The 23,857-nt window shown below is 36.3% G+C and overlaps 1 protein-coding gene across 1 annotated transcript; it reads left to right on the top strand.

The window, feature by feature from the left end:
* The first annotated feature begins 175 nt into the window (after positions 1–175).
* KLHL28 (kelch like family member 28) lies at positions 176–23,442 on the top strand. Its single transcript, XM_069464588.1, has 5 exons — positions 176–231; positions 10,343–11,241; positions 18,746–19,189; positions 20,661–20,869; positions 23,109–23,442. Exons 2-5 carry the CDS (start codon positions 10,343–10,345, stop codon positions 23,270–23,272), a joined length of 1,716 nt encoding a protein of 571 aa, XP_069320689.1. The 5' UTR covers positions 176–231; the 3' UTR covers positions 23,273–23,442.
* Positions 23,443–23,857: the final 415 nt, after the last annotated feature.

Here is a 23,857-nt window from a genome sequence, read left to right as displayed (position 1 = left end):
CAAAAGTCGGCTGGAAAAGGAAGTCAAAACGTTGAGAACGTAGCTAGAGCGCAGAGGGAGAGGCGGGGTGAAAACAGTAGGCGGAAGTGACGCTCTCCTTGCTCCGGGCGGAAGTTCCCCGCCCCACCCGTGAGAGTTGGGGTTTGACCAGAGCTAGTGAGGACCCTGCCCAGCCTTCAGTTGTCCACAGCTCCTCCTCCTGTCTCTGCTGGAGTGATTTCTGGGACTCAGGTATTTTCCTTTTACTGTCCTCCAGCGGTGCAGGCTTTGGCAGAGTTTTTCCCGAATGCTGCTGATGCTAGAATGAGAGGTAAAGGAATGAACGGAGCAGGTGGGAAGAGGCGACATCTTCTTGTGCAGGGCTTGTTACCTTGTAAATGTGTTTCTCCCCAATCCTGAATAAGTGCGATCCTTTCCTCCTGCTTATGCTGTGACAGAAGATCCGGACCAAGGCCAAATCATAGATCGGGTACTCTTTTTCAGTTCCTGGTCTTTTGGGCCCTTACCCTTCCCCTTCTCCTCCCCCTTCTCCCCTTTTTTACTTCTCTTAACCCTCCGGCTGTGGAGCGTTAATCGTTTTCTGTCACTTTTCCTTACTCCTGTCACTTTGAGTTCTCTTTAAAACGTACATAATCTGAAGATAAGTCTACTTGTCCCAGTAGCTAACTGTCTCTGCCTTATACGTTCTCAAAGTCTTTCTAAGGCCGTTCCTCTGTGGGACTCACCCCTTCGCCCCACCCCCTCTCTCCGCCGCCCGAAGCTCCCGGCAGGATCCTCTTGCGTCTCTGCAGCCTTTCAAGTCTCCTGGAGACAGAGATTGCAAAGACAGTTTCAGTTGCGGTGGGAGTTGTTGGCATCACGGTCCTAAGAGAATTCTGCCCTGTGGATTTAGAGATGATAACAGACATTTCTTTGTTTTAGACTAACTGATAATTTGGTGGGCATTTTCTCCTTCTCAGAAATGAAACTTAAGCAGACACAACTGAAGAGTTGGAGTTCTAGTGTGAGGCTAAATGCATTGGCTTGTGGAAAAAGGGTTTTTTTGAAGGAATAATACAATTATTTTTGAATGACCCAATTATTTTTGAATGACCCAGTGAGAAAAGTTTGAGTTATAATTTGAAGTCCCAAATTCATACATTTCAAATGCAAGGATTCCTACCCTGCTCTGTACCAGAGGGGATGTCTTTTAAATACTTTTAATTAATTAATTCAAAATACTAAGGGGGCACGGTTGCTTTTGATATATGACTTGACTCAGGGCTATAAATGTGCCCATCACCCCGGATAGTGGTCATTGTACCCATTAGGTGGGTTTCTTAAAAGCTTTTTAAAGTCTAGGAATAATCCAGCCATGTATGCCAAACCACTTTATAAATAATGTTCATGGCTGATGCAAGTTCAAAAATAATTTCTGGACTTTGCCTTAAAGTACAGTTTGAATATCATAGGTTTCTTTTTTCTTTGGGGAATAAAGTATTCATGTAAATAAAGCTGTGTAAACATGCATCCTGTGTTTGGGTTTAAATTCTGGGTTGTTACTTTCATGTTAATTAGTCATTTCAGTGTTTAAATGAATTTACCTAAATTTGGTTTGGCTAGAGTGTGTCATTTTAGAGGCAAGTTAACCATGATGATTGTAGCAGTTGTCAATGAGAAAGAGTGTCTGGTTCTGCTATTTCCAACCTAAGAAGCTCAAATGTATACTTTTACTCTTGCATACTCAGACTTGAGGAACCCAAATTCAAACTAAAGTAAACAGGCCAGGCGTGGTGGCTCACGCCTGTAATCCTAGCACTCTGGGAGGCCGAGGTGGGCGGATCGTTTGAGCTCAGGAGTTCGAGACCAGCCTGAGCAAGAGCGAGACCCCATCTCTACTAAAAATAGAAAGAAATTATATGGACAGCTAAAAAATATATATAGAAAAAATTAGCCGGGCATGGTGGTGCATGCCTGTAGTCCCAGCTACTCGGGAGGCTGAGACAGGAGGATCGCTTGAGCTCAGGAGTTTGAGGTTGCTGTGAGCTAGGCTGACGCCACGGCACTCACTCTAGCCTGGGCAACAGAGTGAGACTCTGTCTCAAAAAAAAAAAAAAAAAAAAAACAAACTAAAGTAAACAAGAGAATGATGTACGCATTGGAATGTACACATTGGAAGGTACACTTTAGAATGCCAATTTGTGTTGGAATAGAAGATAAGCCTTTCTAAGATAACTGAAAATCCAGTGGACTGTTGCCCCGTATCTAATAATTTGGGAAACCAAATAAATAAATAAATAGAGGTTGTGTGGTAATCATGAAATCAAAGAAAAGAAACTTGGAAAGTCTTGAATGATATTTCTTCATCAAAATTATGGTAGAAGAATTATCCCTTCTCTCTATAAAGAATGTTTTTCAAGGGACCTGGGTACTTAAATCAAGCAGTTATGCCCTTTTCCTGGAAACAAAGCAAGATGAGTCTTCTTTTGACCTGTCTTCTCCTCAGGTCCCTGTAGATCACAATATGTTACAGATTGCAATTTATTTTATGTCTGTTACTTTTTGTCTCCTTGGTGAGTACTTGGAAGATGCATTAGTCTACATGGTGGATATTTAGGAAATGGGACTTCGTTGGTATCACTTACATTACTAATTATCTTTTAGGGTTATTTTGTGAAACATAAATGTCATCTGTTTATTTCTATTATAAAGCGGGATTTTGTGTTTGTTTTCTAGACAGGGTTTCACTCTTTTGCCCAGGCTGGAGTGCAGTGACATCATCATAGCTTACTGCAACCTCAAACTCCTAGGGTCAAGCAATCATGCAACCTCAGCCTCCTGAGTAGCTGGGACTACAGGCATGCACCACCATGCCCAGCTACTTTTTCTATTTTTTGTAGATATGGGGTCTCACTCTTGATCAGGCTGGTCTAGAACTCCTGGCCTCAAGCAATCCTCACACCTCAGCCTCCCAAAGTGCTAGGATTATAGGTGCTCCTCCTGACCTACAAAGCAGATTTTTCAAAAAATTTACTTTTGAATTCTAGTGATCCTCTGTTTATTAACTAGAAAAGCCTTTTATATTTAATCATAGATATAAATAGGATAGAAATTTTTAATCAAATTCCAGAATAGTGGGATACACTATTTGGTATATTATTAATAATACACATCAGAAAGCTGAAAGGAAGTAGTTAAGGATACATTGAAAATTGCAAATTCAGGTAAAACAAGTTAAAAATTTCAATAATTTTAAGAGTTTAGTTAAATTAATGGATTATAGGAATGTGTGTGATACATATATTAATTTTTTAAGCTGAACTTCCCTAAAAACATCTTTTATTTCTACAGTCATAATATATTAATTCATTGCATGAATCACTATAATTTTTCTGTGTTCATACTGAAATTTTACAGACATCCAGGAATACAGAAATCAGTGTGAATTCTGTAAACTATTAGGAATTTTGCGTAGTTTAAGAAGTTCTTGTGAAAAATGCTATGCAAATGAAAGGTGCTGTTAAGATTAACAAATAATTATAATAATATCATTTATTGTTTGTTATGTGCCATACACTGTGCTAGGTACTTTATGAATATTAACTCATTTAATCCTCACAATAATTTTTTTAGGTTACATCTACTTTTGTCCTATGGCACATTTTATGAGTGTTTCCACTGCAGAGTGGACAGAGGAAGAAAGTAAAAGTTAGTCAATTTAGGTATTTGCTTAGAGGTTTGGGAAAGTTTTGGTGGGAGAAAGCATTGAAACTATAGGATAAAATTAAATTTTCCCATTATTCATATCTTTGATTATTATTTGATTATATATATATATATATATATATATATTTTTTTTTTTTTTTTTTTTTTTTTTTTTTTTTTTTGAGACAGAGTCTCACTTTGTTGCCCGGGCTAGAGTGAGTGCCGTGGCGTCAGCCTAGCTCACAGCAACCTCAAACTCCTGGGCTCAAGCGATCCTACTGCCTCAGCCTCCCGAGTAGCTGGGACTACAGGCATGTGCCACCATGCCCGGCTAATTTTTTCTATATATATATTATAGTTGGCCAGATAATTTCTTTCTATTTTTAGTAGAGACGGGGTCTCGCTCTTGCTCAGGCTCCTGACCTTGAGCGATCCACCGGCCTCGGCCTCCCAGAGTGCTAGGATTACAGGTGTGAGCCACCGCGCCCGGCCCTGATTATATATATTTTAATCTATCCTTTTGGGGCTTCTATTCTAAACCTTTTTAATTTCTTGTTTGAATCAATGTTTTAATAAGGTTAAGAAATTATAAGCTAATTTTTTTTATATATATAGGATGAAATAGGTTTTTTTGATGTATATCAGTGATATACTTTCATCTACTTAGGTTTATGTTCCAAAGCCATTGCACATTTCTGTCCTGAGTCAAAACTATAATTTTCAACAAAAATCCAATTTGCATTGCATTTTAAGCACAAATCTGTATAAGTTAACAGGATTTCACATCTGTTGCAACCAGTTTTTCAGTGCACAAGAGTTAATTATGTAACTTAGAGCTTTTACTGGATGTAGTAATGGCTTTGGGGACTTGTGTTATCTATATTATTTCTTAATCTGTGACATAGTGATTCAGTTATTACAGCCTTGTAATTTTTCTTTTGTTTCTCCAGATATAGTAAAAGTCAATCTCAGAGAAAAGGAAAATATGCCTACTTGTTCCGTAGGCTCACTGGTGAAATTATATACCATCATTTGTTGAATTCTACTGTGAGGAAAGTTGAACTGTGGGAAAGAAATTTAAGGAAAGAGCAGTTTATAAAATACTTAACTAATTTCATAAATCATGCTTTTTACAGAAATGTGTCTGTTTGAATTTTTGTTTTTAAGCAATCCTCATTTCTCTTCACTATTTATTTACTCTGGTTGTGATCTGTATTTATATGTTGGCAGATAATTGCCTCCCAACTGATTTCAGCACACTGCTTTGTAGCTTAGGTGTCAATTAAGTAGATCCTACTAGGGATGGGGAACCTGTGGCCTTTTGATTTCAAGAATCTTATTTTTTAAGCATGAAAGGAGGCAAGAAAAGCTTCCTCTTTCTCTGCTGCACCCCTTTTAATAAAAAGATTGTTTCTGCAAAATTTAGATTCAGTCAAAAGACTGCCCTTAAGGACCTAGAAGGTCATGTTTTGCCTTAAGGCCACAGGTTCCACACCCCTCTCCTAAGCTCACAGCTTGACCTTTATTATCTTGGTTTCAGAACCTAAAATTGTGAAGTTACTGTAGACTATGGAAAAGTTTGATTTTATTTTAATTTCATCTACCATTATTTGTATATTGTGGATATTTATACAATAAGAAAATGATTAGAAGTGAAGTACAATACTATTACCTTGTTAAAACTTTTCATATAGATCTTATTTATTCAATATTGACTAATTCAGTTACCTAGATTTAGAATACTCCTTTCCTTTCCTTTCCTTTTATCTTTTCTTTTTTTCCCTTTCTCACTTTTCCTTTCGTCTTTCTTTCTTCCTTCTCTTCCCTCCCTTTCCCCTCCCTCCCTCCCTCCCTTCGTTCCTTCCTTCCTTCTTTCCTTTCTCTTTGTTTCGACAGAGTCTTGCTCTGTCTCCCATGCTAGAGTGCAGTGGTATCATCATAGCTCACCGCAAACTCAAACGCCTGGGCTCAAGCAATCCTCCTGCCTCAACCTCCCAAGCAGCTGGGACTACAGATGAGTACCACCATGCCTGGCTAATTTTTATATTTTTTGTGGAGACAGTGTCTCACTCTTGCTCAGACTGCTTTCGAACTCCTATCCCCCTGCCTTGGCCTCCCAAAGTGCTAGGATTACAGGCATCAGCCATTGTGCTCTTAAGTATTTGATTTAGGGTAAAAAAAATTAAGAACAAAAAAATATGGCAAGGATGTGGGTGAACCTGCTATATCAAATCTGTTTTTACATGAATAATGGAAAGGAATGATTATTCTATGGGTCCTTCTTTATTTCATTTTTAAAGCCCTAATATATTTTTATTTGATGGGTGTGTCTCTGTGTGTGTGTGTGTGTGTGTGTGTGTGTGTCTGAATGATCTCTCCTTTTTGGGTTCTGTTCTATACACGTTCAGTTTCTTGTTTGAGTTAAAATTTTAATACTATTAAGAAATTCTGAGCTTCTTATAGATTAGGCAGTATAACATAGTATTTAAGAATTCTGGAAACAGAGTGCCAAGGTTTAAATCTTGCCTTAGACTTAATTTCTGTGTGCCTCAAATTGCTTCATCTATAAAATGGGAATAGTAATAATAACAGTGCTTGTCCCCTATTGTTGCTCTGAGTATAAAGGGAATTAATACATGTAAAAAGCTTATAACAGTACCTGTTACATTATGACAATTGAACAAAGAAATTCTAGATGTTCTTTCATAGAATAATTTAGACTTATCAAAGTAACAACAAATTGGTTCAGTAAACATTTTAAGCAGCTCAACATTGTTTGGCATTGTAATTTTTAAAATGTGATGTGTGGAAAACATTGTTCTTATTCTAAGATTAAGGAAACTTTCTAATCCCAGTGATGGCCTCTTACTAGTTATATGATTTTGCTAATTCACTTAAACTCTCAGAATTTAAGATTCTTTATCTGTAAGTTTTACGCAGTGTTTAGTGCTTTACATTCTCCTTTCTTTTAACAAAAAACCTTTTTATTGTGCAAAATTTCAAAAACATATACAAGTAGAATAATATGATGAACCCCATGTACGTATCACCCAACTTCAGTAGTTATCAACTCATGACATCATTCGTATCAGCTTTATCATTTTGAAACAAATCCCTGACTTCATATTTCATCTAAAAATATCTCAGTATATATTTATAAAAGATAAAAGCTCTTAAAAACATAACTACAACAGCACTATTCAGCAACAAAAAATAAGTGATTATTAATATAATCAATAGTCAGTATACAAATTTCCAGTTGTTTTCTAAATGTGTGGGTACGCACACATGTATGGTTCAGAGGTTGTATTCGGTTGATACGTCTTTTAAGATTTGATTTTTTTTTTTTGAGATAGGGTCACACTGTTGCCCCAGCTAGAGTGCAGTGACGGCATTATAGCTTACTGCAACCTCAAACTCCTGGGCTCTAGCAATTCTCCTGCCTCAGCCTCTGGAGTAGCTGGGATTACAGTTGTGCACCACCACTCCCGTCTGATTTTTCTGTTTTTGTAGAGACAGGGTCTCACTTTTGCTCAGGCTGGTCTCCAACTCCGGCCTCAAGCAATCCTCCCACCTTAGCCTCCCAGAGTGCTAGGATTACAGGTGTGAGCCACTGTGCCTGGCCTATTGTTTTTTTAAAACAGTCTCTAGTCCTGTGTCACTGGCAGTGATTCATGGATCTCATTTGTAGATTCTTTAAAATATCTTGGAACATAATTGTTTGAGAGAGATATGAACTTACAAAGTAGCTAGGTCTCCTTTTTCAGTCCCTTCTCTTATTTTTCATATCCATTCACCTTTCATACTTTTTGTTCTTCACTTTTCAGTCTGTCATTTTCCTTGCTAGACAAATGAGAGTCAAGGTGGGGTATGTTTTTGGAACAACACATATAACTAAATTAATTGTATGTAAAAGAATGTAGTACAAAAATGCTTATCGACTTCATAGTAAAGTTAATTTTGACTTAGACTGTTGAGAATTTGAATTAGAGGAATGGAACTTAGAGGAGAAAGATTATAGAGAAAATCTAACATGTAGAAGAAAATATTTGGGAGACAGCAAGTTTTATAGACAGCTATTGTAATTACATGAGCATTATTAGAATGAAAGATCATTATGGGAAAGAATGGAAATTATGCAAAGTGGGGATCATGTGAGGAGGCAATTTTGTAAAGTGAGACTTACGTACTCTTAGCACCTCATGTTGTATGGAACTTTATGCTTTACACAGTCACTTTCATGTAAACTTCTGAGATAAGTAGGGGTATTCTTATGTTGTCAATTAAAAAATTAACACTTAGATTAAGAAATGTACCAATTCCACATAATAATACATGACCCAGTTGGGACTCAAATGCATTATCTTACATTTTCAAATCTGTATTCTTCACTGATATTATTATACCTCTATGGCCTCACCATAATACTCTACATGTAAAACTCTTACAGTTTATTGTGCTTTCATGTACACTGTCTGATTTGATCCTCAAAAACCTTGTGAGGTATATAGTTCAGATATCATTATGATCTCATTTTGCAGATAAGGAAAATGAAGGTGAGAGAAGATAAAGTTAACTAGACGTAAAGTAGCTAGGAGTGCTTTCTTAACCCCATTACTTATTTTCTATATCTACTTGCCTTTCCTCTTTTTCATCACTTTTTAGTGTACTTATTAACTTTTCCATAAAACTGAGGCTAAAAGAAGTTAAACAGGTTAAAAAGGTCAATTCTATATAAGTAACAGAACATACCCAGACCTAAATTTCTGTTTTCTGATTACTGTCTTCTTACCAGTATGTATTTTGTTCTGGAATAATGTACCTACTGGAAGACCTAGAAATTTCTTGAGACTTGTTCATACCATAATTGAAATAATGCTTGAGAATTGTACTAGTAGATGTATGTGGGATTATTTGGAGAGATCAGAAGTGGAGGCTGATATCAGCTGTAAGGTGGCCATATTAACATAATATGCTAACTGACTTAAAATGCAGTATTAAACAAGTGTCAAATGATGAGGTTCTTGACAAAGATAAAAGTTTCAATGTTTGTATTTTTTCCACATAAAAATGCACAGGAATGAAGTGCTAAACTTTCCAGGTCCTGCCAGTACTTATATTATTAATATTTAATAGTGTCCAAAATATTTAATTTGGTAACGCTTTTATGATAGAAACCAAATCTACTTTTTTTGTTATTCCCTATAACCTTTGTTTGAAGTATGAGTGAGACAGGGAGAAAACAGTTTATATTGTATAGATGTCCTATGTTGTGTCTATTCTAACTAACTGCTACAATCCATTTTGAAATATCCATGTATTAATTTTTATGGCAGCTGTAACAAATTATCACAAACTCAGTTGCTTAAAACAACAGAAATGTGTTTTCTCACAGTTCTGGAGGCCAGAAGTCTAAAATTAGTATCAGTGGGCTGAAATTAAAGTGGCAGGGCCATGCTTCCTCTAAGGCTCTAAGGGAGAATCTGTTCTTACTTCTTCCAACTTATGATGGCTGCCAGCATTCCTTGGTTTGTGGCTGCAGCACTCCATTCTCTGCCTCTGTAGTCACATGACCTCCTCTTCTGTCTCTGTCAAATCTCCCTCTGCCACCTTTTTTTTTTTTTAATATTTTTTTCTTTTCTTTTTTCTTTTTTTCTTGCTCTTTTGTTACAGCAGATCCCTCTGCCTTCTTTTAAGGTACATGTTGATTGTATTTTGGGCCCACCTGGGGAATCCAAAATAATCCCCCCACCTCAAAATCCTTAATCATATCTGCAATGTTCTTTTTTGCCATATAAAGTAACATTCACAGGTTTCATGGATTAGTGTGTGAAGGTCTTTAGGGGAACCAGTATTCAGCCTACCACCATCTTTATTGTCATTTTGCTTTCTTTCTTTTCCTTCTTATTCCTTTTCTTCTCTCCTATTTTTATTCTTTTTAATCTACCAGAAACACAAAGGGGCAAGTAGGTTGAGTGGGCATGATCTAAATTAAGGATCAATAGTTGAGTGGCTGTGGTGTAGATCAGTAAGTTAGCCTTATTGCCTTCACTATAGAACATTGGATTCTGTTCACAATAATTTTGTTGTTGTTGTTTTTGGATGAATTGACAGTCAATTCGTTAAATTTAGCATTCTCTATCAAAGCAATTATTGACTTTTTGGGTAAAGTGTTTGAGTTAACATGAAATTTCAATTAAAGCATCATCAGTTGGCAAATAGCTAGTATTGTTTGAAAACTAATTTTACTTTAATCAAGTTTCCTCTCCCCCACCCCACCCCACATTTGCATTTTGTGTCAGTGATAGGTCATGACTTGAATTTAATGAAGGGAAACAGAATGAAAGAGTTGGTAGAGTTCTGATCCAAAAGTTCATTGCCTAGAGACCGTTATGGCTTGGGGTATATCAAGTAAGCTTTTAGGCCTCCATTTCCTAATATCTCTAATAAAGGAGTTGAATTATATGCCCTTCTATGAAGAGTTAAATCTCCTCTTACTCTGAAAGCCTCTAGTTCTACTATTTAGTATAAAGTATTTAAAAACCAATGAATAGGCAAATAAATAACAAATATGATTTATTTTCTACTATTTGAAAAACAGAATCATATTGTCAAGATTATTTTGAAATAACTTTACATGCTTTTTGTTTTTCTGTAGATGGACCACACATCCCCGACCTACATGCTTGCTAATTTAACCCACTTACATTCTGAACAACTTCTACAGGGCTTGAATCTTCTTCGCCAGCATCACGAACTCTGTGACATCATTCTTCGAGTAGGTGATGTTAAAATTCATGCTCACAAAGTGGTACTTGCCAGCATCAGCCCATATTTCAAAGCTATGTTCACTGGAAACCTTTCTGAAAAAGAGAACAGTGAAGTTGAGTTTCAGTGCATTGATGAAACTGCTCTTCAGGCTATTGTGGAGTATGCCTATACAGGGACTGTTTTTATTTCTCAGGATACAGTTGAATCTCTCCTGCCAGCAGCAAACCTCCTCCAGATAAAACTTGTCCTGAAAGAATGTTGTGCATTTCTTGAAAGCCAACTTGATCCTGGTAATTGTATTGGAATTTCTCGTTTTGCAGAAACATATGGTTGTCACGACCTTTATTTGGCAGCCACTAAATACATATGCCAGAATTTTGAAGCTGTTTGCCAGACTGAAGAGTTTTTTGAGCTTACACATGCTGATTTGGATGAAATTGTTTCCAATGACTGTTTGAATGTAGCTACTGAAGAGACTGTTTTTTATGCATTAGAGTCTTGGATCAAGTATGATGTGCAAGAACGCCAGAAATACTTAGCGCAGCTGCTAAACAGTGTACGATTACCATTGTTGAGTGTTAAGTTTCTCACTAGACTGTATGAAGCAAATCATCTTATTCGTGATGATCGCACTTGTAAACATCTTTTGAATGAAGCTCTAAAGTACCACTTTATGCCTGAACATAGACTCTCTCATCAAACAGTCTTGATGACACGACCTCGCTGTGCTCCCAAAGTACTTTGTGCAGTAGGAGGGAAATCTGGACTCTTTGCCTGTTTGGATAGGTAAATAGAAGGCTTCCTTAAAGGAGTGATGCTAGTAGATTTTATGCTTTTTAAATGTGTAAATTTTCTATATTTTTAAAATACTTTGATTTTCCTTTTTACTTTATTTGCTTTTTTAAATTTTTTCTCTCTTCCTCAAATACTTACGGAGTTGTTTTAATCACATTGTCCTTCACTCTCTATAATACTCTCAATTCTTAACCATTCCCCTAAGCATGCGTACTTTAACCAGCCTGGTTACTCACTAACTTTTCTTCCATTTTATTTATTTATTTTTTTTTGTTGAGACAGAGTCTCACTTTGTTGCCCAGGCTAGAGTGAGTGCCGTGGCGTCAGCTTAGCTCACAGCAACCTCAAACTCCTGGGCTCAAGCGATCCTACTGCCTCAGCCTCCCGAGTAGCTGGGACTACAGGCATGCGCCACTATGCCCGGCTAATTTTTTCTATATAGATTTTTAGGTGTCCATATAATGTGTTTCTATTTTTTTTAGTAGAGACGGGGTCTCGCTCAGGCTGGTCTCGAACTCCTGACCTTGAGCAATCCACCCGCCTCGGCCTCCCAGAGTGCTAGGATTACAGGCGTGAGCCACCGCGCCCGGCCACTTTTCTTCCATTTTATATCTTTTTTTTTCTTTTTTCTTGGAACCGTTTACATCTTCATTTGAGTCAGATGAGGTCAGAGGAGATTTATTATTGTCAACTATACCAGAATATGCTAAAGAAAAGAACTAGGAACTCGTGGTGAGGGCAGACTGGGGAGACGAATGTCTTTGAGTGAAAACAGCTAATCAGAAGTACCACCAAAGAAATGAGAAAAAATAGGATACTGATAGAAATCATGGATTTTATGTGTAACTTATTTTCTTTAGTGTAAGCATTTTTTCAAGACAGTAGTAAAAAATGCTTCCTTTTCTAATAACTTAAGACCAGGAGTTGTCAGAATTTTTCTATAAAGGGCTAAATAGTAAATATTTTAGTCTTTGTGGGCCATATGGTCTATGTTGCATCTACTCAGCTCTGCCATTGTAGTGTAAGAGCAGCCCTAGACAATACATAAATGAATGAATGTGGATGTATGCTAATAAAACTTCATTTATACAGATAGCTGGTGGGCTGAATTTGGCCCTCGGCCATAGTTTGCCAACCCTTGTCTTAAGAGCATTATACAAGTAACTTTTATATATTGAAAATACAGCTTGATGTTATCTTTGCTTTTTCTTTGGCTTAGGATGGCTTCATGAAAACTTCTGTGTTTGATGCATTTCTTTAATACTGTGGATTTCTTTCTGGCCATTTCCAAAAATTTGGTAAATTGCTTTTCCTTCTCCAATGGTAGGAAACTATTGATGTTTCATTAGTGGCAACTCATATATTCTGCATCTTTTATTATAAAAAGTGTCACTATACATTTTAATTGTAGGGGTTTTTTTTTTAATTGAGACAGGATCTCACTCTGTTGCCTGGGCTAGAGTGCAGTGGCATCATTATAGCTCATTGCAACCTCAAACTCCTGGGCTGAAGCGATCCTGCCACCTCATCCTCCTGAGTAGCTAGAACTACAGGCATGTGCCACCATGCCTGGCTAATTTTTCTATTTTTTTGTAGAGACAGGGTCTGCTCTTGCACTTGCTCAGGCTGGTCTTGAATTCCTAGCTTCAAGCAATCCTCCCACCTCAGCCTCCCAGAGTGCTAGGATTACAGGCATGAGCCACTGTGCCCGGCCTTAACTGTAGTCTAAATTGTTTCTTGTTGAGATTGGGCTACAAGTAGAGCATTAGTTATGGTAGCTATACGAATTGATTGTTTAACTTTAATTCTTAAAGGCGTTGATTATTGGCATCAAGTATTAGTCAATGTCATAACAAAAACTTCCAAATATAAATTTACATTATAAAAAGTTTTGAGTAGGTGCCTCTTAGTTTGTCACATATTAAAAATAACAAACATAAATTACTGAAGAGTCATAAGAACTGTTCATATCTTTAGACCCAGTAATCTTTTATCATAAAATCTATCATAATAAAATTTAAAAATTAAACATATCATTTGTACAGAGCTGTTTATTGCAGCATTATTTATAACTCTGGAAAAACTGGAACCAACTTGAATGATCGTTAAATATAATTCTACAAAAAATATTAAACATCTTTGTGTCAGATACACTGGTAGATAATGGGCCTTCAACAAGTTTTAATTTAGTGAAGGAGACAAATATTTAAATAGATAATTATAATGCATAGTGTTAATGCAGTGATAAACTTAATATTATGGAAACATTAAGGAAAGGCAATTGTCTCATCTGAGGAACTTAGGGAGGATATTACAGAGAAGTTAATGTCCAAGTTGAGTATGGAAGGCTAAGCAAGAACCAAGTGAAGAAGGGGGGATGGTCACAGAGAATGTGCAAAGACACAGTGGCATGATACAGTATATGATCTGTAGGAAATGAAAAGCTGTTTGGTATTCAGAAGCATAAGGTTCTAACCAGCAGGTGTCAATCGATGGTTTGATGAACCAAGTCAAAGAAATTATTGTAACTCAGAAGCCAAAAGTCAAATACCACATTCTCAATTATAAGTGGGAGCTAAATAATATCTACACATGAACATAGAGTGTGGAATAATAGACATTGGAGACTTGGAAATGTAGGAGAGTAGGATGGGAGGGAGGGATAAGAAATTACCTAGTGGATACAATGTTCACTATTTGGGTGATGGTTACACAAAAAGCTCAGACTTCACTACTACACAATTTATCCATGTAACAAACCTACACTTGTACCCCTCTAAATCTATTTTTACAAAAAAGAAGTTATTGCATGCTATAATAAAAAGAAGATTTTTATGCGGGCTACAAAACTATTCTAAGGAGAGTAGTGAAATGATCAGATTTGTTTATTGGGTCATTCTGGCTGCATTATGGAGAAAGATTGAGAGGCCAAGATTAGCATCAGAGTGATTAGTTCAGAAATTATTATAGAAATACAGACAAGAGATTATGAGGTCCTAAATTAGGATAGAAGTAGGAAAAATAGAGAATTCAAGAATTGTTTTAACAGAGTAAATTGACTAGATTTGGTGTTTGGATTGGGGGGAGGGGTAGTGAGGCAAAGGGAGGAATCCAAGATGAGTGAGATTTTTTATTTTTTTTCCCTAGGAAAGGTGGAAGGGTGGGGAAAGAACTGGGTGAGTGAGATTTTTTGATTAGATGACTGGGTGGATGGTTACATAGAGAGAGAGAATGAATGAATGTGGGAGGAGTAGTTACGGGGAAAAATAATATGTTTAGTTTTGGACATACTGAGTTTGAGGTGTCTATGAAAAATATCCAAGTAAAGGATTTCCTACTGCTAGCTGGATCTGAGTGCACAGCTCAAAGAACAGATTAGGGCTGGAAATTGGGACGTCATCAACATATAGCATAATTTAGAGGTATCAACTAAAGGCATGAAGTCTTCTATGGACTTCTTGACTAGTTCCACCTTTCACCTAATGAGAACATACAGAAAGGAAAAAGGATTGATTCGTGAATGAAAATCTAGGGAACACTAAGATGAGGGTAACAGGAACAATTTTAGAGATAGGAGAACCAAGAGAGAATAGTGTCATGAAAACCAAGGAATTTAAGTGTGTCAAGGAAAGAATGTGATCAATGATGTAAAATGCAATGGAAAGATCCAAAAAGCTAAGGATGGAAAGGTAGCTGTTAGGCTTGGCAATATGGAGATCATTAATGACTTTTGATGAAGTAATTTCAGCAGAGTTGTAGGAATGCTGTAGATACATTACAGTGGGTTTGGAAGTGAATAAAAAATAAGGAAATAAATTGTAAATGAAGACTGTTCTTTTTAGAATCTTGGCAGAGACAAGAAAGGCAGAGTTAAGGTAGTACCTGATAGAGTCATGGGAAGATTTTGTTTGGTTTTATTTTGTTCTTGAAGAGAGAAAGACATAAGTGTGCTTATAATCAGATGCCAGTAAATAGGGATAGCATGAAGATATAGGATAGAGGAATGGTCATTGGTGGAGCAACGTCTTAGAAAAAGTAGAAGGAGATGGTATCAAAAGCAAGGATAGAAGGTTTTGAATAGGAGAAGAGGAACTATTTATGCCCCAAGATCAGAATATAAAGGCAGATTTACTGATGGGGGGAGAGGTGAGGGCAAAGATTTAAAGTAAGATCCTGCCCAATAGCTTCAATTTTTTTCTTTAGCTAGGGGAGGAGATCACTAGAGAAGGAAGTGGGGCTTGGGTAGGCAGCTTAAGGAAATTAGAAAAACTCCCACAATGTTATTGTTTCTACTTGCAAAAAGGGAGTCATGAGGATGGCAGTACACTAAAACTGTTTTTGAATAATTGTGCAAGTACATTAAATGTTGAATGGATGTTTAGCCATCACTCATCTCAACACTATAAAGCATAGGTCTAAATGCCAAGAAAGAAACTCTCATTGGAACTGATTATCATTTATCCTCTACTGTGGTTTGAATGTGTCCCCCAGAAGTTCATATGTGTTGGATACTTAATTGCGATTGGAACTGTATTCAGAGGTGGGGCCTTTAAAGGTGATTAGGCTGTGAGGAATTTCCCAGCCTCCTGAACCATGAGCCAAATAAACTTCTTTATAAATTACACAGTCTGCGGTATTATGTTATAGCAGAAGAAAACAGACTAAGACACTCTGAAAAGACCATAGGACTAATAACTTTATATGTTGTGTCTATTTACCTAAATCATCTCCAGAAATCCTTAACTTCTAGGAATCCATCAAGGTTTTTAGTCTTATTATCACTGAGAGGTTTTATCCCTCGCGCCAACTAATTTTCGAATTCTCCAACACCAGCTGAGTGTCTAACAATTCAATTCATCTGTCCCTAACTCTTTAGCGTTAGCCCATACCCCACAGGTTAAGGGCTCGGTCTCATAAGACTGTACCTACTTTAGGTGCCAGCCTTTGTCATTACCAATAACTTCAACACGTTTAAAATCTTGGTTCACACATTTCATTCTCTAACCACCACCTCCTTTCTTACCAGCTTCTTTATTTCAGTACATATACTCCAGTGATTCTTTGTTACCTTCAGGATTTTTGATCCATTGGCCCTATACTCAGTCAGGAAAACTGACTGCTATTCAACCACATGTTCTCACCTTCACAGCTTAGATTCCAGGAACATCACTGTCATCATTCCTTTGAATACACCCATGGCTTCCTTGCCTTTGTGTCCCTCCTTTATATTCATCTAGTTAAAATCAATTCTCTACTTAAGCCATGGCTGCACCTGGGCAGCAGGATGTAGCTAGAGAAACACACATACCCATTTTAACGGGTTTCACTTGGGAACCTCAGCGCTCCCCAGCAAGCCCTCTGCATTTTCCTAATCAGTTTATTCTTTGCCTTCCTGGGAGGACTGTCTCACACCTTCTGCTCTCTCCATAAAAATATCCATAACCTCTTCCCCTCACCTTCTAAATCTTAGCTTGATTGCCTTATCTCTTATTCTACTGAGAGGATAGAAGCAACCAGAAGAGAACTACCTCATCTTTCCATCACCAAATCTACCAAGTTATTTCTGTCTAAGACCAACCCCTCCACTTCTCTCCTTATTTGCTAGATTCCATTCCCTCTCCATTACACCAGGATTTTGCTCTTCTGGTTTTCCCCTGTCCTGTATCATCATCACCTTCTCCCACTGTAGTGCATCATTGCCATCAGCATACAAACATATTCTGGTTTAAATTCCCAGATTAAATTAATTTTCTGTGGTCCACGTGGTCTTTCTCTGCTCTACTTTGCAGCTACCTCCTAATATTTATTTTACTCTTTATAGTAAAATCATTGGAAAAATTTGTACCCGCTGTTTTCACTCCCTCATCTTCCATTCCCTTTTGAACCACTCCAGTTAAGGTTTATTTCCACCACCTTGCTAAAACTGCTCTTGTTAAGGTCAGAGTGTTCCCTGATATATCAGTGTCATTGGAACAAATTCACATTTTTAAAATAAGCATTATAACAAAACTTACTATAAATAGAAATTCAGTAACTTGGATGAATGAATGCACCTTGATCATACTGGATGGAGGATATGTATTTTTATGCTATTACATTATTATTGAGTTTGGGGACATTGGCTACTTTTTCCCAACTTTTGGGGAGTAATGCAATATATATACATGCAGAAGACCATAAATCATATGCCTCTAGGGTATCAATAATAAATACTCAAGTACCTATCAACCGGATTAATAGACTATTAATACCCAATGTGTCCTTCCTTAATTCATCTCCCTCCCTCTCCCAGAAGTAACCACTCTCCTGAATTTTCTATGTATTATTCCTTTGCTTTTCATTATAATTTTGCCGCATAGTATATGTGCCCCACTATATTGTTGGGTCTTACATATTTTTATATAAATGCAGTAATACTATATGTATATATTTTTTAGAGATGTGTTTTTTCACTAAACAGTAAGTTTATGAAATTCGTCTGTGAGCTTACATGAGGAAATAGTTTAATTGCTATGTGGTATTATAGTATATGGGCATAATATGATTTTTTCTTTCTAAAAATGTTAATTTTAAATATTTTAAAGTGTTAGACACATACATAAAAGTATACAAATCCCAGCTGTATAGCTCTATGAATTATCACAAAATGAACATTACAAATTAGTTCAGGAAACAGTACATAACCACCTAGAGGCCACCCTTGAACTCCCTTCTTCTCTCCAAAGGTAACCACTATCTTCATTTCTAATTTATAGATTAGTTTAGCCTATTTTTTAATTTGAATAAATGGAATTATACAGAATATATTCTTTTGAGTTTGGCTTCTTTCTTTCAACATTATATGAGTAAGATTCACCCCAAGTAGCTGTAGTTTGTTCATTTTCATTGCTGTAAATAATATTCTCTTATACAATATGCCACAATTTACCCATTTTATAGTTGATGAATGTTTAGATTGTTTCTAGTTTTTGGCTATTAAAAATAATGCTGTGAATATTCTTGTACATGTACATATGCATGCATTTCTCTTGTGTACATATCTAAGAGTGGAATTGCTCAGTCATAGGACAGATAAACCACGCCTTATTTAACCATTCTCTTTTTGATGTATGATTGTATTATGCTGCTGTGAACATTTCGGTGTATGTGTCCTGGTACAAAAGTGACTATAGTAGACATTCAATAGAGTAGATACGTAGACGTGTAATTACAGAGTCAGGGCATGTGTATATCTTCAACTTGATTATGATAATGTAAAATTGTTTCCCAGAGCAGTTTGTGCCAGTTTACACTCTCACTAACGGAGTATGCATTCCTTGCTGCACATTCTTGCCAACCATTATTATCTGACTTTACATTTTTGCCAAGGCAGAAGATGTGTTATGGTATATTGTGGCTTTAATTTGCATGTTCCTGATTACTAATGAGGTTAAACAAATTTTTGTTTATGGGCCATTTGGGGTTTTTAAATTTTAATTTTTTCTTCTTATTCTAGTGTGGAGATGTACTTTCCTCAGAATGACTCTTGGATTGGCTTGGCACCCCTAAACATTCCTCGCTATGAATTTGGAATATGCGTTTTAGACCAAAAAGTGTATGTTATAGGTGGTATTGAAACTAATGTGCGTCCTGGTGTCACTATCAGAAAACATGAAAATTCAGTGGAATGCTGGAATCCTGATACAAATACCTGGACTTCTCTAGAGAGAATGAATGAGAGCCGAAGCACCCTTGGAGTAGTAGTCCTTGCAGGAGAACTCTATGCTTTAGGTGGTTATGATGGACAATCTTATTTACAATCTGTAGAGAAGTATATTCCCAAAATAAGAAAATGGGAACCTGTGGCACCAATGACTACAACAAGAAGTTGTTTTGCTGCAGCTGTATTGGATGGAATGATATATGCCATTGGTGGATATGGTCCTGCCCACATGAATAGGTATTTAAATTAATAATCAAATTATATTATGTTTGTAGATTTTTTTGAAGTATCATAAACAATGATTTATGAGTTTTAAACAGTTTTATATGTATGAAAAATTTATTTTTAAAGTTTTCGAGTAATATTGATAAGCTTTTGGGAAATTTAATCTGCTCTATGAGTATAATGGTAATTGTTTTACATGGGAATTTAGTACAAACCTAAGAATCAAATCTCTTGTATTAAATTTTCCATTTATTCAGTATAAATGGATGAAATTTTAAAACTCAGGAACCTGAAAATAAGATGAAGTTAGACAACTTTAGATTTTGTGTGAGTATATATGTATGTACAGTATATATATGGTCTTTTATTGCATTGCTTAATAGAATAAAGAAGTGGGAATTTAATTCCTATATGTCTACACAATATTATAATTCATCATAAACTTAAAGCCTTATTTAAATATTACTAGCTTCTCTTTTTTTTTTCTTTAGAGATGGGGTCTCGCTATGTTGCCCAGGCTGGTCTCAAATTCCTGGCCTTAAATGATCTTCCTGTCTCGGCCTCCCAAAATGCTGGGATTACAGGCATGAGCCACTGCACCCAGCCTGGATTCTTACTCTATAATCATACATGTATATGAGTTGTACTGGATTCTGAATTTGAGATTTCTATATTCTGTAGTATTTGCTGAATAAAGGAGAAATATATATGAGAGCATAAAAGTACAAAGTTACTGCCTGTATGGAAAATTAGTCACAATTCTGAACTTTTATTGAAAATTGATGTTGCAAAGATTTTATCTTTAATAGTAGTCAGAGTGGTATGTGTTTTATTGATTGTGAGTGTTGTAATGAAAGAGTGTACATTTGGCCCTCTGTATCTGCGGGTTCCACATCTGCAGATTCTGCATCCACAGATTCAACCAACTATGGATCGAAATATTTGAACAAAAAAAAAAACATGCAACAATTAAAAATAATACAGTATAAAACCTATTTATATAGCATTTACATTGGTATTTGATATTATAAGTAATGTAGAGATGATTTAAAGTATATGAGAGGATGCGTGTAGGTTATGTTCAAATACTACATTAGTTTATGTAAGGGACTTGAGCAGGTGAGAGGAAATGACTTATTCAGGACTACACAAATCCAAAATAGTGGAGCTAGGGTTCATTCAGTTCTAAGTATGTAGCATTAGTACTTGAACCCAGGTCTTCTGACTCCAAGTTCTATCCTTTTAATGTACTTTGCTGCTTATACAATATAATGGAATAGCATATAGAGTTGCACCTTGTTCACAAGGTAAGCTTTTATCTCTGCATTTTATCAGGAAAATCTAAACATTTGGGACAAACTACTCTTGTTTTCTATCTATTTATTTGAGCTTTTAAAACTATGGTGCGTTTTAGTTTTGCTTTGGCAGGAAGAGTGACACAAATGATCTGTAAATTAATTCTTTCTTTTGTGAATATTTGCAGTGTGGAGCGTTATGATCCCAGTAAGGACTCCTGGGAGATGGTTGCATCCATGGCAGATAAAAGGATTCACTTTGGTGTGGGTGTCATGCTAGGCTTTATTTTTGTGGTGGGTGGACATAATGGTGTCTCACACTTGTCAAGCATTGAAAGATATGACCCTCATCAAAATCAGTGGACTGTGTGTAGGCCAATGAAAGAACCCAGAACAGGTAATAATAATTTATTAATTTTTAAACATAGAGGGCGGTGTTTTCTATAGTGATGTTCTTGGGATGATAGTTCTTTAGAATATAACAGTAAGGGATTACTTGTCCAGAAGAAAACTTTTTTTGTGGTAAACTTGAAAGATAACTAGCTAGACAAAACTATAAAGATTTCTTTATTGTAATTTTAATATATCAGCATGCATATTATCATTTCTCAGAGTTGGAGAACACAATTTGGAGAATGCTGTTAATAGAGTGTATCTTTTTTTTTTTTTTTTTTTTTTTGAGACAGAGTGTCGCTTTGTTGCCCAGGCTAGAGTGAGTGCCGTGGCGTCAGCCTAGCTCACAGCAACCTCAAACGCCTGGGCTTAAGCAATCCTACTGCCTCAGCCTCCCGAGTAGCTGGGACTACAGGCATGCGCCACCATGCCTGGCTAATTTTTTTTTCTATATATATTTTAGTTGGCCAGATAATTTCTTTCTATTTTTAGTAGAGACGAGGTCTCGCTCATTGCTCAGGCTGGTCTCGAACTCCTGACCTTGAGCGATCCACCGGCCTCGGCCTCCCAGAGTGCTAGGATTACAGGCGTGAGCCACCGCGCCCGGCCTAGAGTGTATCTTTATCGAAGCTCTTTTTGTCCATATAGCACATGTCATTTCTTAATATTTTAGACACATACACGATCCTTGGATTGTTACGTTTTGTTTCTCATTATATATCAGCAATCTATATATTCACTTCCAATGTTCTTTCCTCTCCAAGGGGTATAGTTGATGAAAAAGTGTTGGATTTCAGGGTTCCTACAGAAAAAACAAGTATATCATTGTGGTTTAGAAGAAATTGTTATCTTTGAACTCAAACTCAAGTCACATCATTTTAAAGGGAAGGTTTAAAGCTACTGATGGAAATGCTTTAGGAGTATTCTTGATGCAAGCTGAATATCCCTTATCTGAACTTCTTGGGACAAGAACTGTTTTGGATATTTTTGGATTTTGGAATATTTTCATTATACTTACCAGGTTGAGCATCCCAAATCTGAAAATCTGAAATCCAAAATGCTTCATCTAGCACTTCCTTTGAACATCATGTGGTGCCCAAAAAGTCTTGGATTTGGGAGCATTTTGTATTGCAGATTTTTGGATTTGGGTTTCTCAGCCTATTTTTATGATTAAAGAAACTCTTGAAACATAAACATACAAGGGAAACTGAAAGGAAAAACTGGAACTAGCTATTTTAGTGCTTACTATAATTAGTTTCTTTGGTCTCCTTGAGAAGGAAAGCCATAAAAACAATGAGAACTTATAAAATTTGTGTAGACTGTTTGTTTTTAGAACTATTATGTGTGAATATCTAAGTAGAATTTTTAAAAGCATAAATTATTTTATATATTCTACATATTTTAATGTATTTGAAAACCTGATAAAATATATTATTTCTAGAAAAATATATGCAAATATAAATTGATAAGAAAGCATGTGGAAAGATACATACTATATTCTTTTTATTTTAGTTTTTGTAGAGGTTGGGTCTCGCTATTTTGCCCAGGCTGGTCTCCAATTCCTGGACTTAAGCGATCCTCCCGCCTCAGGCTCCCAAAGTGCTGGGATTACAGGCGTGAGCTGCCACGCCTAGCAAACATACTACATTCTTAATAGTACTTTCCTATGGTGCAGGGGGAGGAAGAGTAGAATTGGAGAGGAGAGGTGAAAGAAGACTTCAACTCTTATATTAAAGGGACTTTTTTCTAGTAAGCACACATTGCTACATTAAGCCTCCCCTTATCTGCAGGGGATATGTTCCAAGATCCCCAGTGGATACCTGAAACTGTGGATAGTACCAAACCCTATATATGTTATGTTTTTTCATATACATACATACATACTTATGTATGTATATAAGTTTAGTTTATAAATTAGGCACATTAAGAGATTAACAATAACTAATAATGAAATGGAAAAATTATAACATATTGTAATAAAAGTCACATGAATGTGATATCTCTCTCAGAATATACTGTTGTACAGTACTCACTTATTTTTGGACTGTGGTTGACCTCAGGTAACTGAAACCATGAGAAGTAAAACTTCAGATAAGGGAGGACTACTGTATGTTGCTTATGTAATTAATAATAGATTGTTTATTTTAAGAAAACATTAAAATACAAATTTGTGAACTTTTAGTGAAAGAAAGTATACTTCATGGTTAACATGTTTCTTTCCTCTTTTAACCGACCTCTCCTAGGAGTTGGTGCCGCAGTAATCGATAACTACCTTTATGTAGTTGGTGGTCACTCAGGGTCTTCCTATCTGAATACAGTGCAGAAATATGACCCTATCTCAGATACGTGGCTGGATTCAGCTGGCATGATATACTGTCGCTGCAACTTTGGACTAACTGCACTTTGACAAGTGTGAACTCTTCGAAATAGTGTGGTAGCAAAACTTGTGCTGCATGAAAGGATGCCCAGTTTTATGAAACCCACAAACTGCATTGCATTCTTTTTAACTTGAGGTGGCATGAAGACTCACAGTTTTGTTGGATACTTTGAATTGACAAGTAGTTTTGGTTCCTCTTGATTACACAGTAAATCAATAATCCAAAAAAAAATAAAGGAAAGACCTTGCCAATTGAATTGTGCACTTTTTCCCCTAAGGCTGGGATAGACTAGTTTTATGTTCTTAAGTGTACATGTAGAGAAAAACCTTGCTGCTTTTTATTTTTAATTTTAGCTCTCCTTCCTTGACATGTACTATGATTTATTAGGATGAGAGATGTTTTAGATGGTGGAGTGTATTGAATGACTGGACAGAGTGCTGATAAAGCTTGTTGGATGTAAATTTATATGCGTCACATTTTTTGTTTGTTTTAAAACAAACAAAGGGCTGCTTTTTCTTTTGGTACTTTTAAAGGTTATAAATAATATGACGTAGTGATTCATCTGAATACTCTTCCTGGTAAATGGTTTTAGGGCTGAGTATGTAGCAAGTTTG

Source organism: Eulemur rufifrons, chromosome 2 (genome assembly GCF_041146395.1).
Source record: "Eulemur rufifrons isolate Redbay chromosome 2, OSU_ERuf_1, whole genome shotgun sequence".
Taxonomy (NCBI): Eukaryota; Metazoa; Chordata; class Mammalia; order Primates; family Lemuridae; genus Eulemur; species Eulemur rufifrons.
The sequence above is the reverse complement of the archived record's forward strand: the minus strand, read 5'-3'. Positions and strand labels throughout refer to the sequence as shown.

Excerpts from the sequence above, each read along its gene's own strand:
- KLHL28 (XM_069464588.1), top strand. The coding sequence starts at position 10,343 with ATGGACCACACATCCCCGACCTACATGCTTGCTAATTTAACCCACTTA. Across the intron at positions 11,242-18,745 it reads CTCTTTGCCTGTTTGGATAG|TGTGGAGATGTACTTTCCTC; the intron begins GTAAATAGAAGG and ends TTCTTATTCTAG. Across the intron at positions 20,870-23,108 it reads AATGAAAGAACCCAGAACAG|GAGTTGGTGCCGCAGTAATC; the intron begins GTAATAATAATT and ends GACCTCTCCTAG.